Source organism: Oncorhynchus kisutch, linkage group LG17, assembly GCF_002021735.2.
Source record: "Oncorhynchus kisutch isolate 150728-3 linkage group LG17, Okis_V2, whole genome shotgun sequence".
Lineage (NCBI taxonomy): Eukaryota > Metazoa > Chordata > Actinopteri > Salmoniformes > Salmonidae > Oncorhynchus > Oncorhynchus kisutch.
The window spans coordinates 34231134-34247426 of NC_034190.2; the positions used below are offsets into that span (position 1 = coordinate 34231134).

Below are 16293 nucleotides of genomic sequence, written 5' to 3' on the forward strand. Positions count from 1 at the left end.
GTGCACGTACAGCGTGTGTGTGTGCATGTGCAGTATGTGTGTATGAGCCTGGTATGTAGGCCTATGCATGCGCATATATGTGTACGAGCTTGGCATGTGTGTATGCGCGTCTATGCATGCATGTATGTGTGTATGAACCTGCTCTGTGTGTGCGTGTGTGTGTGCACTTCCACGCACAAAGGTTACATAACACCCTAACATGTTATAACTACATGGTATGTGCGTGACAAACACACTTCATTGCCACAGTAAGCAGAACTATAGTGTTGACCAAGACCAGTCCACAGTGCACAGTGTGTTGCACTGCTACAAACCAATCCACGAACATGATACCTATCATCATTATGAAATGTTATAGAGGAATATATATGGCTCATTCCCTTAGGAACAGTAATCCTAGGTTTAGACTCATTTACTCTGGACCCTTCCTGTTTGGCTCAGCTGATGGCAACAAGCACGATGACCTCATCACAGTACTTGGTCATTGGCCTAGAGACCCTCTATCATTTGGCCAATCGTAGATTGATTTGGTGACGTTAGCTTTACAGTCTATCAGTTGGATGGGGAGGCGGAGCAAAGCGCGCACTGACGTCAACGATAGTATATAGAGCGCTGTGATTGGCTAGACTGGCTAATGTAAAGGAGAAGAATGAAAATATCAAAGGATACAATAGGGGAAAAACACGGTTAAAAAAACACATTCATAATGTCTAGGTTTTCGATGCCACTTGCTTGAGCGCATTGATCAGCGAAAATAAGCAGCTCTAAACTTTTTTTCTATCCTATTCCCCTCCCCATTTACTTGCTGGTTGAACGTCACTTGCCTCTTCTATACTGGTCATGTAAGCTACAGGTTAAATGTTTTTTAAATTATTATTATTTTACAACAGATGTCCTTATATTACCACAACTGCAAAACACGAGCGTTAAAGAACATCAGTTCCCAAATTCAAATTTTTATAGGACTGTTATCTCCGCTGTATGCGTTTGTAGATTGGTGAGGAGTGTTATTTTTATTCCATTCGCCCGCCTACTCCCTGTCAGCAGACCTCCCCTAAAGCACTATTGGATGCCGCAGCCCTGTCCTAAACAGCTGTTTGGTGTTTTGCCACAGCACGATTCGACTAAACACGGTGTCAATCAAATATACATGGCCCTGTAGTTCCTTGGATTCATGAAATCTACTGGCTACTGTACTCAAATGTGTCCTCTGATTGGCTAGATGGACTAGTGTCAAGGCTTTGGGCTTCATTCACCATTTTGCGACTGTAGAGTAGAATGTACAGAGCAGTCAGTAGTTTTTCCTCCTTTAAGTTGCTTTACAGAAGAAAGATAATGTGACAGTCTGTTAAATGTCAACCCTGGATATCCGACTATAGGCCTACTAACGATTTCGCTACTGGCTCGATAAATATCTGCATTGAAAATAATTTTGTGGTGAGTAAAACCTACAAATCTTTCTTCTGCAGCGCTGCAGTAGCCTGTTTTGCTTTGTCGACCTGCTACGTTGTAGACGTTGCCAATAATAAGCACCCTCTGTAACTACTGATACAATTATATATTCATTTTTTATAATACTCTACGGAGAGAAGTAAAGAGAGGATTGGATGCCACACTTAATGAAAAGGGAGCGGTGCGGGTGGATTGTCAGCCTAAAACTTTTCCCCCAGAAAATATTCAACGCCATAACTGCCATTATTAAGACTGAGACTTCCTAGAAGTGTTTTTCTTAGGTTGCGATTGAAAGCAAACATCGAAGCAATCTGCATCACCCACATAGTTATTAGCTTTATTATCTCTACCTAGGCTACTATTCGTGATACAAAATGTCTATTTGAATCTGTCCTTCGCCTGCAGGCTTGTGGGCCGCGTTTCTGCGTTGTGTCCACAATTTTTTTTACTTTTTATTGTAACTTAATGTACAACGTTGCAGTTTGCACTCGCCGGTAAATTAGTTCCTAAGTTGCATCCAGTAATGTCCACATTTGACAACGGTTGTCACGAATGAAATCGCAGCATAATTACTTTGGCTGCTGTCGCACGATGTAACGTTCATGACATATTGTTCGATTTAAGTAAGCCTAAATCTGTTTGTCAATACCTTTTGATGAGTTGTTCCACAGCACCATATTTTGGAATTACTAGGCCTTTAAGTGTTTAATGTCCCGTGTTAAATGTTCCACGAAGAAGATTTTGCTAAGCGGCCTTGTGTTGTTAGACCTGCGTCACTGGACTTCACGGCCCTGTTGTGTAGTAAGCTGATAGTAATCGCAAAAGCACTACGACCAATAAGAGTGGTTGACACATATACCGCACGGCAACGTTACTATTCAGCAAAAGTAACAGTTCCCCGGTTCTTGCATTCGTTTGCATTTAACAGTACTTCAGTTTAGGGTTGTTGCTTGTTTTTGATCTACATTCAGCCTAAGTACTTTGGTAGGCAGGCCCTACGTGAAGTTTGTAAATTATCCGGTAGTTGCACTATAGGTCAATGTTCTCCAGTAGTTCTCATCGTTTTATAGTTATGTATCGAAATTGTAGAGGTGGAAATTCATCCCACTGTGCACACACCGGTTGAATCAACGTTTTTTCCCCCCACTTCGTTTAAATTACATTACGTTTAACCAACGTAGAATTGACGTCTGTGCACATTGGGATGTTATGTGAACATTGATTTTCATTATTCTCACATAGGATATTACCACAAGTTCTCCAATGGTGACCAATGACAATGCTATAACATGGTAATAGTTCAGCATGCTAGGGTTTATACAGCATAGATATGGGCAAAATATATTTTTGTATCCTGTATTTAACTAAGAACAAATTCTTATGTACAATGACGGCCTACACCTGCCAAACCCGGACGCTGCTGGGCCATTTGTGCGACGCCCTCCCTATGGGACTCCCAATCACGGCCGGTTGTGAAACAGCCTGGATTCAAACCAGGGATTCGAACTAGGGACGCCTCTAGCACTGAGATCCAGTGTCTTAGACAGCTGCGCCACTCTGGAGCCCGAGTGAACGTTGATGCAATATTGATAAATGGATAAGGCTCATACATTTAGAAGGGAAATGCGTTGTACCTTCATTTATCGAAATTGTTATAATTATGACACTCACCCACATACTTGCCAGGTGTCCACTATTGAGTAAACAATGTGCACACTTCTAACTTGAAAAAAGTGAGGCAACAAATGACTTTATGATGACAGTTCTTTGAAAGCAATCGCAAGTCTCCCAAATATAATTTGCATAACACAGGTACTGGTTTGTAACTGTGTGTATTATCAAACAGCATTTTACGTGTAGTGTGGTCACAACAACGCAGGTCTGTAGTTTCTCATTACAAGTAGATAGATACCTTGGAGTTCTGTACAGCAAAAATAATTCAATTACTAGACGTACATGACATTGTAACAACCTAATATTCAATAAATATCATTTCTCCATGACATGCAGCATTCAATTCTAACGTGATGAAAGCTAACTCATACTCCACAATATGATTTTGTCTAGACTTTGATGTTTGTCTTTGGTCCTGCTTTGTTAGAGGATTAGATAGACTTTTTGTTGAATCACGGCGTTGTGTTGTCTGAAACTCTGAGGCGGACGGGAACTGTGTGCTGGAACAAACGACCCAGAATGTAAGCATGCTAGGCCTACAACAAATGGCGCTGCCTGTTTCAATAGAAAACCCAAACCAAACCTGTTGGTTTTCAGTTCGTCTCTGTCAACCAAATTTGTCAGCATTCGAGCAACATCGATGTTTTCCCTGGCAGTGAAAAATGCCTCTAAATGAGAGAGTGGTTGTTGGTATGAAATCTAAGGAGAAGAGAGGGCTAAAGAGAGAGGATAATGAAGTAGCAGGAAGTTAGGTAATGGTCCATGACAGGAAGTGTGGATTGTAGGGGCGGATTGGTTCAGCTACGAAATAGATGAAGGTCATCACCGAGAACCAGAGAGAGAGAGAGAGAAAGAACGAGTGAGTAAGAGAAAGAGAGAAATGCGAGTGAACAAGAAGGAATTCCCCCTCCTCAACTGTCATAGCCAAGAAACCAGAGAGAGAGATAGAGAGAGTGTGTCTGTGTGTCTGTGTGTGTGCCTCTGTGTGTGTGTGTGTGTGTGTGTGTGGGTGCAGACTTGTCTGGACAAGCACTTCCAAATGTGCTCGCCACTATTCTGCTATATTGTTATATTACTTTACACACTATAAGATTGCTTCATTATGGTTTCATTTGTATTCACACAGTGTTATGTGTATAATTATATGTGATACTTAAATCTTTTCTCTTGGCCATTCACCCTCTGAATGGCACACACACACACACACACACACACACACACACACACACACACACACACACACACACACACACACACACACACACACACACACACACACAATCCGTGTCTCAGTTGTATCAAGACTTAGCTTTCACCTGGATTCATGTGGTCAGTCTATGTAATGGAAAAAAAGCAGTTTCCCCTAATATTTTGTACACTCAGTGAAATTCATGTGAAATGATTTTGTAATAAAATGGTAATACCCATTACTTCTTGAGTTGAATGATACATCGTTCATATCAATAATGAATGCATTACCAAGGACACAAAATACATGGCTTTATAGAATAGGTCTGTATTTGAAATTATTTGGTCAAACTGGGCCCAGTTCTTCTTTGACGACCACTTCTCCCCACCGCTACCTTACCTGGTGAATAGGATTTGTATAATGTCACAATGCATTCGCCACATGAATAATCCATCCCTTGTTACGCTCTGCTCTGTTTCAGGGTCTGGAATAAGGTGGAAAGAGCTGGAGAAACAGAAAGAGGAAAGGGCGGGAGAAGAGAGAGGAGCTGGAAGAGCAGGGAAATAGAGGGAGGAGAGAGGAACAAAGATTCTGGAAAATTAAGCCACTGTAAATAGTCAAGAAACCTCCCAATGCAGAGATGAAGCCGATTAAAAAGCAAGGAAGGCGCTCGCCCCCGTCGACCCGAGCCAAAGGGGGGAAGAGACGGGGGACAGGGGACAGTGGAGAGAAAAGAGACTCGGACGAGAACAGAGACCGATCCCCCAAAAGTCAGACCTCACCCCAAACCTCATCTCACTCAGAGTCTTCTCAGGAGGAGTCGGTGACACTCACAACGATGGCTACGCCAGAGAGGGAGGGCCACAGAGAGGGGCCCCGGGTCCCAGAGACAGTGGCCGCAGCAGCAGGGTCCCTCCCTGGGAAGTCGGAGGACTCCCTCCCGGGGAGCGTCAAATCGCTGAGCGCCCACAGCACAGACAGCAGCAGCAGCGCCACCAGCGCTGCCAACAGCCCCAACCCCTCATCCAATCGCAAGACGGCCACCTTCAAGGCCCGCGTCCCCAAGAAGAAGTACACCTCTGAGCACTGTGCTGCCGCCGCCGCTGCCGCCGCCAACCACGGAGGCCCCGGCAACACCGGCGCGCCTCCACTGAACAGAAATAGTGCTCACAGTGACAGTAACGCCGGAAGTCAGTTGTCGAGCTTATCTTCAGGGCCCGGGTCGGCGGCGAGGGAGTGCGGTTCGCTCACTGACATCAACAGTCAGACCAGGAGACCAGTGGAGGACTACATTACCACTATAGCTCCACCACAGGACAGGGACAACACACCTGGACCCCCTCCCACAGGGGACAGAGACAGGAGAGGCCCAGAGGGAGGCAGAGAAATCTCCCCCAGCCCTGTCCGTTGCTCCTCTACAGACACGGCCAGCGAACACGACCTGGACGTGAGCGAGCCACACCGCTCCAACTCTCACCACGCCAACCCCACCCCCGAAGCACACACCCTGGCCCTGGTGCAACGTAGCACCCCGCAAACTCCGACCCCACAGAGCCTGTCGGACGCGCTAGCCGACGCCCTGGCCAAAGGTCTAAAGAACCAGCGGGTGCTAGCCAGGCAGGCTCGGAGGAGGACTGGAAAGGGGGAAGAGGAGAACGGAGGAGGGGGGAGGGAGAGCATGGACTCAGTGTTCAGAGCGGGCGTGGTGCGGCGGGTGAGCGGCGAGCACGGCAGCCTGGAGGTGCAGCTGAACGGCGAGAAGGAGCTTTACCGCTACCCGTTCCGTGAGGGCGCCCAGGGACCTGTGGACATTATCATGGACGCCCCGCCGCCCGGCTCCCAAGCCGTCCCCATCGGCACCCCTGTGTGCGTGCCCTTCGGAGGCAACGAGGACGGCGGCACCACAGAGGCCCAGCGCCAGTGGTACCGAGAGGGCCTGGTCACCCAGGTGGACTCCCACCCGGCTGTGTCCTACCCCTATAGAGTGTTGTTAGAGGATAGAGTGCCCCCAGGGGATGAGAAAGGGGATGGCAGGGTGGGCACTCCGACCGCTGTGTGGGTGTCCCGTCAGAGCCTCCGCCTGCTGGTGCCCCCCTGGGACCTGGACCTGGGACCCTGTGGAGGGGGGCGAGAGGAAAGCGATGCCACCGCCACGAGAGGGCGAGAGAGAGAGAGAGAGAAAGAGGACAGGGATGAGATAGAGGTGGAGCAGGAGCTGTGTCGCCTCAGCCGTGGGATGGGGCTCAGCGCGACTGTGGCTGGGTCCGTGTTGGGGAGGCTTTCATACCCTGGAACGGCCCCCGCCTCCTCGTCTTCCTCCACTGTCAGCTCCCCCGTCACCCCCGCCTCGGTGCTGAGTCTGGTGCCCGGAAGAGACTGGGAGCGAGAGAAGGACTTGGTGGAGAGAGAGCGGGAGCTCCAGAGGAAACAAGAGAGAGATAACCGAGAGAGGGCCAAGCAGCACCACCACTTCATGCCCCTGACCCCCGAGGAGGACATAGAGGTGTCCCACTTCAGCATGGTGCCCATGGGGGCGGCGGGGGGGGCGGTCAACACAGGCCCACTGGCGGTGTCCCAACACAGGCACATCCTCTCCAAGCCGCCCCCGGGCTACCTCAGCCCCCACCTGTCCGTGGTCCGGAGCCTCGGAGGCACCCCGCTGGTGGGCCCCCACCTGGCCCTCAACCCCCACCCCCCTCCCTCCCCCACGGTGCTACTGGGGCTTGAGTCGGGAGGGCTGGCCACGGGGGCGGCCGTCATCGCCACCCCTCAGCTCCTTCCTCTGTCCTCCTCATCCTCCCGCGGCTCCCTGGATAAGCCGCCCTCTTCAAACTCCAACTCCCACGGCGCATCTGGAGGGGGTGGAGGCTCGTGCTCGGGTTCGACTTCCTCGTCGCGCTCCCGCACCCCGCTCACGGCGGCCCAGCAGAAGTACAAGAAGGGCGACGTGGTGTGTACCCCCACGGGCATCCGCAAGAAGTTCAACGGCAAGCAGTGGAGGAGGCTATGCTCCAGAGAGGGCTGCTCTAAGGAGTCCCAGAGAAGAGGCTACTGCTCGCGTCATCTCTCCATGAGAACTAAAGAGATGGAGGCCAGCGGAGGGGGCAGAGACCGCGGCGGGGCCAGCAGTACGGGCACCCTAACCCCATCAGACCTGAGGCTGGGCGGCGGCCGGACCAGTTCAGAGTTCGACTGGGACAATACGTCGCGAGACAGCAGCGAAGCGAGCAGTAGGGGAGGGGATTCACGACCCCGCCTGGTCCTGCCCTCGCTCCTGCCCCAGGACTTATCACGCTTCGACTTTGATGAGTGCGAGGCGGCCACAATGCTGGTATCTCTGGGCAGCTCCCGCTCGGGCACGCCTTCCTTCTCTCCCATCTCCAACCAGTCGCCCTTCTCGCCCACACCGTCGCCCTCGCCTTCCCCGCTTTTCGTCTTCCGCCCGGCCACCTTCAGCCCCATCACGGCGCCGCCTTCGCTCACCCCTCGCCGACACCGCCACCTGAGCGGCACTAAGGTGGGTACGCCGGGCTCGGAGCGCGAGCGCCACCTGTCGGGCATCGTACCCACCTTCCAGACCAACCTCACCTTCACTGTGCCTATGAGCCCCAGCAAGCGGAAACTTGATGCCCTTCCTCCGCCCCTGCCCCTCTCTGCCCAGGATTACTCCAAGCCCGACCAGCAGTTAGGGGAGAATATAGGCCTAAGCCCAGCCGCCTTCAGGGTGCTCTCTCCTCAGAGCCAGCCCACCACCCCCTCCTCCCTCTCCTTCCCCCGGCCCCGGAGCGCCACCAGCCGCCCCCCGTCCTCCGCCGCCTCCACCCCCCCACCAATGCTGGTGTCTCCAACCCCTCCCTCCCCCCTTCCCCAGGACCCCAGTCCCCGCCGCGTCGTGCCCCTGCGAGACTCCCCCGTCATCGTGCGGAACCCCGACGTCCCCCTGGCCAAGTTCACAGATGGACCCCTGGTGAGGAGGGGAGGAGGAGGCCGCTCCTCCAGAGAGCACAGCCAGCCCCTGCACCTTGCCACCGGCCTCCAAGCACCCGTGCCCATCAACGGCGCCGCCACCAATGGCGCAGTCCTCCTGCGAAACCCCGCCTCCACCCTTGTCCTTGTAACCTCCTCCCAGTCCCTGACCCCAGCCGTCGCCGGACACCCTGCCCACTCCAGCCCCACCCTCAGTGGTGGCTCCGCCTCCATCTCCTCGACTGGCTCCGCCCTCTCCAGCTCTGGATCAGGAGGTAGGGAGTGGGAGAGGAAGCCCGGCGGGCACCAGGACGCCATTGGAGGGGCATTGCCCCAGCCGGTAGCCTGCCACCCCTCTCCAACCGCCCTGCTGCCCCTCATCCTACCAGCCGAGTCCCCTCACCCTGCACCCCGCAAGGACATCATCATTGGACGACCCGGGACAGGTAAGACAACAATTATTATTGGGGTGTATAGGGGTTAGTATATAGAGGTGTATAGGATAGGGGTTAGTATATAGAGGTGTATAGGATAGGGGTTAGTATATAGAGATGTATAGGGGTTAGTATATAGAGGTGTATAGGGGTTAGTATATAGAGGTTAGTATTTTGAGGTGTATAGGGGTTAGTATATAGAGATGTATAGGGGTTAGTATATAGAGGTGTATAGGGGTTAGTATATAGAGGTTAGTATTTTGAGGTGTATAGGGGTTAGTATATAGAGGTGTATAGGGGTTAGTATATAGAGGTGTATAGGGGTTAGTATATAGAGGTGTATAGGGGTTAGTATATAGAGGTTAGTATTTTGAGGTGTATAGGGGTTAGTATATAGAGGTGTATAGGGGTTAGTATATAGAGGTGTATAGGGGTTAGTATATAGGGGTCAGTATACGAGGTGTATTGGGGTTAGTATATAGAGTTGTATAGGGGTAAGTATATAGAGGTGTATAGAGGTTAGTATATAGAGGTTAGTATATCGAGGTGTATAAGGGTTAGTACATAGAGGTGTATAGGGGTTAGTATATAGAGGTGTATAGGGGTTAGTTTATAGAGGTCTATAGAGTTGTATAGGGGTTAGTATATAGAGTTGTATAGGGGTTAGTATATAGAGGTGTATAGGGGTTAGTATATAAAGGTGTATAGAGATTAGTATATAGAGGTGTATAGGGGTTAGTATATAGAGGTGTATAGGGGCTAGTATATAGAGGTCTATAGAGGTGTATAGGGGTTAGTATATAGAGGTGTATAGGGGTTAGTATATAGTGGTGTATAGCGGTTAGTATATAGAGGTATATAGGGGTTAGTATATAGAGGTGTGTAGGGGTTAATGTATAGGGTTAGTATATAGAGGTGTATAGTGGTTAGTATATAGAGGTGTATAGGGGTTAGTATATAGAGGTCTATAGAGGTGTATAGGGGTTAGTATATAGAGGTGTGTAGGGGTTAATGTATAGAGATGTATAGGGTTAGTATATAGAGGGGTATAGTGGTTAGTATATAGAGGTGTATAGGGGTTAGTATATAGAGGTCTATAGAGGTGTATAGGGGTTAGTATATAGAGGTGTATAGGGGTTAGTATATAGAGGTGAATAGGGGTTAGTATATAGAGGTGTATAGAGGTTAGTATATCTAGGTGTATAGGGGTTAGTATATAGAGGTGTATAGGGGTTAGTATATAGAGGTGTATAGGGATTAGTATATAGAGGTGTATAGGGGTTAGTATATAGAGTTAGTATATAGAGGTGTATAGGGGTTAGTATATAGAGGTGTATAGGGGTTAGTATAGAGAGGTGTATAGGGGTTAGTATATAGAGGTGTATAGGGGTTAGTATACGAGGTGTATCGGGGTTAGTATATAGAGTTGTATAGGGGTTAGTATATAGAGGTGTATAGGGGTTAGTATATAGAGGTTAGTATATCGAGGTGTATAGGGGTTAGTATAGAGAGTTGAATAGGGGTTAGTATATCGAGGTGTATAGGGGTTAGTATAGAGAGTTGAATAGGGGTTAGTATATAGAGGTGTATACGGGTTAGTATATAGAGGTGTATAGAGGTTAGTATATAGAGGTGTATAGGGGTTAGTATATAGACGTGTATAGGGGTTAGTTTATAAAGGTGTATAGAGATTAGTATATAGAGGTGTATAGGGGTTAGTATATAGAGTTAGTATATAGAGGTGTATAGGGGTTAGTATGTAGAGGTCTATAGCGGTGTAAAGGGGTTAGTATATAGAGGTATATAGGGGTTAGTATATAGAGGTGTGTAGGGGTTAATGTATAGGGTTAGTATATAGAGGTGTATAGTGGTTAGTATATAGAGGTGTATAGGGGTTAGTATATAGAGGTCTATAGAGGTGTATAGGGGTTAGTATATAGAGGTGTGTAGGGGTTAATGTATAGAGATGTATAGGGTTAGTATATAGAGGTGTATAGGGGTTAGTATATAGAGGTGTATAGGGGTTAGTATATAGAGGTGAATAGGGGTTAGTATATAGAGGTGTATAGAGGTTAGTATATCTAGGTGTATAGGGGTTAGTATATAGAGGTGTATAGGGGTTAGTATATAGAGGTGTATAGGGATTAGTATATAGAGGTGTATAGGGGTTAGTATATAGAGTTAGTATATAGAGGTGTATAGGGGTTAGTATATAGAGGTGTATAGGGGTTAGTATAGAGAGGTGTATAGGGGTTAGTATATAGAGGTGTATAGGGGTTAGTATACGAGGTGTATCGGGGTTAGTATATAGAGTTGTATAGGGGTTAGTATATAGAGGTGTATAGGGGTTAGTATATAGAGGTTAGTATATCGAGGTGTATAGGGGTTAGTATAGAGAGTTGAATAGGGGTTAGTATATAGAGGTGTATAGGGGTTAGTATATAGAGGTGAATAGGGGTTAGTATATAGAGGTGTATAGAGGTTAGTATATAGAGGTGTATAGGGGTTAGTATATAGACGTGTATAGGGGTTAGTTTATAAAGGTGTATAGGGGTTAGTATATAAGGGTGTATAGAGGTTAGTATATAGAGGTGTATAGGGGTTAGTATATAGAGGTGTATAGGGGTTAGTATATAAGGGTGTATAGAGGTTAGTATATAGAGGTGTTTGGGGGTTAGTATATAAGGGTGTATAGAGGTTAATATATAGAGATGTATAGGGGTTAGTATATAGAGCTGTATATGGGTTAGTATATAGAGGTGTATAGGGGTTAGTATATAGAGCTGTATAGGGATTCGTATATAGAGGTCTATAGAGGTGTATAGGGGTTAGTATATAGAGGTCTATAGAGATTAGTATATAGAGGTGTATAGGGATTAGTATATAGAGGTGTATAGGGGTTAGTATATAAGGGTGTATAGAGGTTAGTATATAGAGGTGTATAGGGGTTAGTATATAGAGGTGTATAGGGGTTAGTATATAAGGGTGTATAGAGGTTAGTATATAGAGGTGTATGGGGGTTAGTATATAAGGGTGTATAGAGGTTAATATATAGAGATGTATAGGGGTTAGTATATAGAGGTGTATGGGGGTTAGTATATAAGGATGTATAGAGGTTAATATATAGAGATGTATAGGGGTTAGTATATAGAGGTGTATAGGGGTTGGTGTATAGGGGTTAGTATATAGAGGTGTATAGGGGTTAGTATATAGAGGTGTATAGGGGTTAGTATATAGAGGTGTATAGGGGTATAGTTAATAGAGGTGTATAGCGGTTAGTATATAGAGGTGTATAGGGGTTAGTTAATAGAGGTGTATAGCGGTTAGTATATAGCGGTCTATAGAGGTTAGGGGTTTATAGACATCATAGTAACATACATCAGTGATAAGGGAAATGGGAAGAGTTATTATTGCAGTTATGCAACATCATTCTTCCACAATAAATTACATCAGTTGGTGTTTTGTTGACTCCCATAAGTGTTCAATTGGGTAGAGATCTGGTGACTGAGACAGCCACGGCATATGGTGTACATCGTTTTCATGCTCATCAGACCATTCAGTGACCACTCGTGCCCTGCAGATGGGGGCATTGTCAACCTGGAAGAGAGTGAGACCACTCCCATCAGGGTAGAAATGATTTACCACAGGTTGAAGGTGATCACTCAGAATGGCTGTGTATTTTTTGCTGTTTACCTTGCCCTCTAAGGGGTTGTGTGGATCTCAACCATGCCAGGAAAATGCACCCCCACACCATAGCAGAGGCGCCAGAACCCTCATTTACTCAAGTGTTTTCTTTATTTTTGGCAGTTACGTATGTTTAAAAATGAGTGACTTCAGAGACAATAATTGTACATTTGAGTGTGGTGAAATGGTGCAACATGGCCGCAAGAGTGCTGTGTCAGGCGTAAGGTAGCATAACGTTTTGTGGTTGTCGTATGTTATGTCTTTCAGAATGTTTGTAGGGGTGTGGCTCAGTGTGTGTGTGTGTGTGTGGTGGTGCAGGGGTGGTCAACGAGTATGCGATAAGGGGTGTGGGTCTGTGTGTGTGTGTGTGTGTGTGTGTGGTGGGGCAGGGGGGGTAAACGAGTGTGCGATAAGGGGTGTGTGTGTGTGTGGTGGGGCAGGGGGGGTCAACGAGTGTGCGATAAGGGGTGTGGGTGTGTGTGTATGTGGTGGGGCAGGGGGGGTCAACGAGTGTGCGATAAGGGGTGTGGGTCTGTGTGTGTGTGGTGGGGCAGGGGGGGTCAACGAGTGTGCGATAAGGGGTGTGGGTCTGTGTGTGTGGTGGGGCAGGGGGGGTCAACGAGTGTGCGATAAGGGGTGTGGGTATGTGTGTGTGTGTGTGTGTGTGTGTGGTGGGGCAGGGGGGGGGTCAATGAGTGTGCGATAAGGGGTGTGGGTCTGTGTGCTTCAGTTTCAGTTCAACTTTGAAAAAGGGACGTGTCTCAACATGCAAGGCTGCTGAGAGCAGGGAGGACTCACACAAACAAACACACAGAGCCCAGTATAGCAGACGATACACAACCCCGGGCAGAGTAACCAAGGGCAAGTCCAGTGGTTTTATTTTATCCCACCAAAATGGGAAGGACCAAAAGTATTAAAGTGTTGTCATGGATAATTAGTCTCTCGATGGAATTAGTGCAGCTCTCTTTGCTTATTGGATCATGCTTCTCTCCGCCATTCTGTCACGTTATACTCTATGGTCCTGTTGAAGTCAATGGGAGATGAAGTGAATGTTTAAAGCTAGCCCTGTCTAGAGCAGTAGTCTCAGCGTGTGTGCATGAAGTAATGTGCTCCGCCATGACCCTCCCATGTGTCATGAGATTACCTGAGGAGGGCTTGCAAGTTCAAGACTTCAAACACTTCTGAGAAGAAACCCCTCTATCCTCTAAAGGCAACTCAGTCATCCTTCGTCATGTACAGTATCTCACCTGGCCAACATCAAATTAAATCAAATGTTATTTGTCACATACACAACAGGTCTAGACTAACAGTGGAATGCTTACTTAGGGGGCCCTTCCTATCAATGCAGAGAGAAAGAAAATAGAGAAATAATAGAATAATAAGTCAAACACATAATAATAGATGCGCAATGAGTAACTGTCGTTACTCATTGCGCATCTATTATTATGTGTTTGACTTATTATTCTATTATTTCTCTATTTTCTTTCTCTCTGCATTGATAGGAAGGGCCCCCTAAGTAAGCATTCCACTTGGCTATATATAGCTATATATAGGTATGAGGTAATTGAGGTAGATACACTATATATACAAAAGTATGTGGACAACCCTTCAAATTAGTGGATTTGGCTATTTCAGCCACACCCGTTGCTGACAGGTAAAGTCAAGCACACCGCCATGCAATCTCCATAGACAAACATTTGTCAGTAGAATGGCCTTACTGAAGAGCTGAGTGACTTTCAACATGGTACCGTCATAGGATGCCACCTGTCCAACAAGTCAGTTTGTCAAATTTCTGCCCTGGTAGAGTTACCCCTGTCAACTGCCCCGGTCAACAACGGCTCAGCCGCAAAGTGGTAGGCCGCTAGAAGCAACGTCAACACAATAACTGTTCGTCTGAAGCTTCATGAAATGGGTTTCCAGGGCCAATCAACTGCACACAAGCCTAAGATCCCCATGTGCAATGCCAAACATTGGCTGGAGTGGTGTTAAGCTCGCCGCCATTGGACTTTGGAGCAGTGGAAATGCGTTCACTGGAGTGATAAATCACGCTTCACCATCTGGCAGTCCGACAGACAAATCTGGGTTTGGCGGATGCCAGGAGGACGCTACCTTTTATTTGAACTGTAAAGTTTGGTGGAGGAGGAATAATTGTCTGGGGCTGTTTTTCATGATTTGGTCAAGGCCCCTTAGTTCCAGTGAATGGAAATCTTATCGCTACAGCAAACAATGACACAGATACTGTGCTTCCAACTTTTTGGAAACAGTTTGGCGAAGGCCCTTTCCTGTTTCAGCATGACAATTCCCCCGTTCACAAAGCAAGGTCCATACAGAAATGGTTTGTCGAGATCGGTGTGGAAGAACTTGACTGGCCTGCACAGAGCCCTGACCTCAACCCCATCGAACACCTTTGTAATGAATTGAAACAGACTGCGATCCAGGCCTAATCGCCCAACATCAGTGCCCGACCTCACTAAAGTGCTTGTGACTGAATGGGGGTAGAAGCTGTTCAGGGTCCTGTTGGTTCCAGACTTGGGACATGCCGTGCTGTAGCAGAGAGAACTGACACCGCCTGGTATAGAGGTCCTGGATGGCAGGGAGCTCTGCCCCGGTGATGTACTGGGCTGTATGCACTACCCTCTGTATCGCCTTGTGGTCGGATGCCAAGCAGTTGCCATACCAAGCGGTGATGCGGCCAGTCAAGATGCTCTCAATGGTGCAGCTATAGAACCTTTTGAAGATCTGAGGACCCATGCCAAATCTTTTCAGCCTCCTGAGGGGGCAGAGGTGTTATCGTGCCCTTCTCGTGACTGTGTTGGTATGTGTGGACCATAATAGATCCTTGGTGATATGAAAATGTCAAGGGATCAATCTCAATGTGACTCAAAAATCTTAAGCAGCTCTAATGTGCAAAAGCCCATATGAGTATATGTTGTTCTTGACCAACTAGGTTGTCATTGTAAAAGAGAATTTGATCTCAATTATGTACTTCCTAAATATCTAAAATAATGGAAGCATATTATATACTAATCAAGACCTATGTTGCTTTTCCAATGAGACCCTAAATATTAGTTTTCCCTTGAACTGTTTGACTGTATGACTGTTAACCAGTGTACTCGTAGAAAAAAAGGTTCTATCCAGAGCCTAAAAGGGTTCTTTGGCTATCCCCATTGGATAACCTTTTGGAGAACCCTTTCTGGTTCAAGGTAGAACCCTTTTGAGTTCCACGTAGAACCCTTTACAGAGAGGGTTCTACATGGAACCCAAAATAGCTTTATCTGAAAACAAAAAGGGTTCTCCTATGGGGACAGCCGAAGAACCCTTTTGGAACCCTTTTTTTCTAAGAGTGTGTGTTTTCCAAAATGGTGGGTCAATTCCCAATGGGGCTGAGAGGGGCATGACTAAATACTGCTCAGACAGGAAATATTTTGTTTTTCTTAAGGGTCACAAGAGAATTCAAATGGCGGAGAATTCAGTATGGTCACGCCGTCACTGCGCAAAGACGTTTGGGAACCACTGCAGTTAACCCTCACTATTTGAGACTTAAAATAAATCACCAACTATTCTTAATATTTTCCTTCCGAATCTGCCTTTTCCTCCCACAGTATGGACCAATGTGGAGCCTCGTTCAGTGCCAGTGTTTCCTTGGCATTCATTGGTCCCTTTCCTGGAGCCCAGCCAATCGAGTGCGGCTGCCCAGCCCGCTGATGGCCAACAGCTTGTCAATCAGAGCAAAGGTGAGGATTTGTTTAACACTTCACTCGTGTTGAAATAAATAGGCCTATTCTAGTCAGGTTGCATACACAACTCATGTGTTGTACTTACTTATTTTGTAAAGATATTTATTGTACAGTATACCGTATTGCATCTTTCACTATTTGCTGCATCACTTCATAA

The 16293-nt window shown here is 47.2% G+C and overlaps 1 protein-coding gene across 3 annotated transcripts in view; it reads left to right on the forward strand.

Annotated features, from left to right (window-relative positions):
* Positions 1-1247: 1247 nt before the first annotated feature.
* The window catches only part of cica (capicua transcriptional repressor a), a 37957-nt gene continuing 22911 nt past the window's right edge, over positions 1248-16293 (forward strand). For all 3 annotated transcript variants that reach the window (XM_031793637.1, XM_031793638.1, XM_031793639.1), the window contains exons 1-3: positions 1248-1437; positions 4797-8727; positions 16002-16133. In XM_031793637.1, coding sequence (XP_031649497.1) covers positions 4956-8727; positions 16002-16133 — 3904 coding nt within the window. In that variant the 5' untranslated portion in view covers positions 1248-1437; positions 4797-4955. The remainder of the gene's footprint in view (positions 1438-4796; positions 8728-16001; positions 16134-16293) is intronic.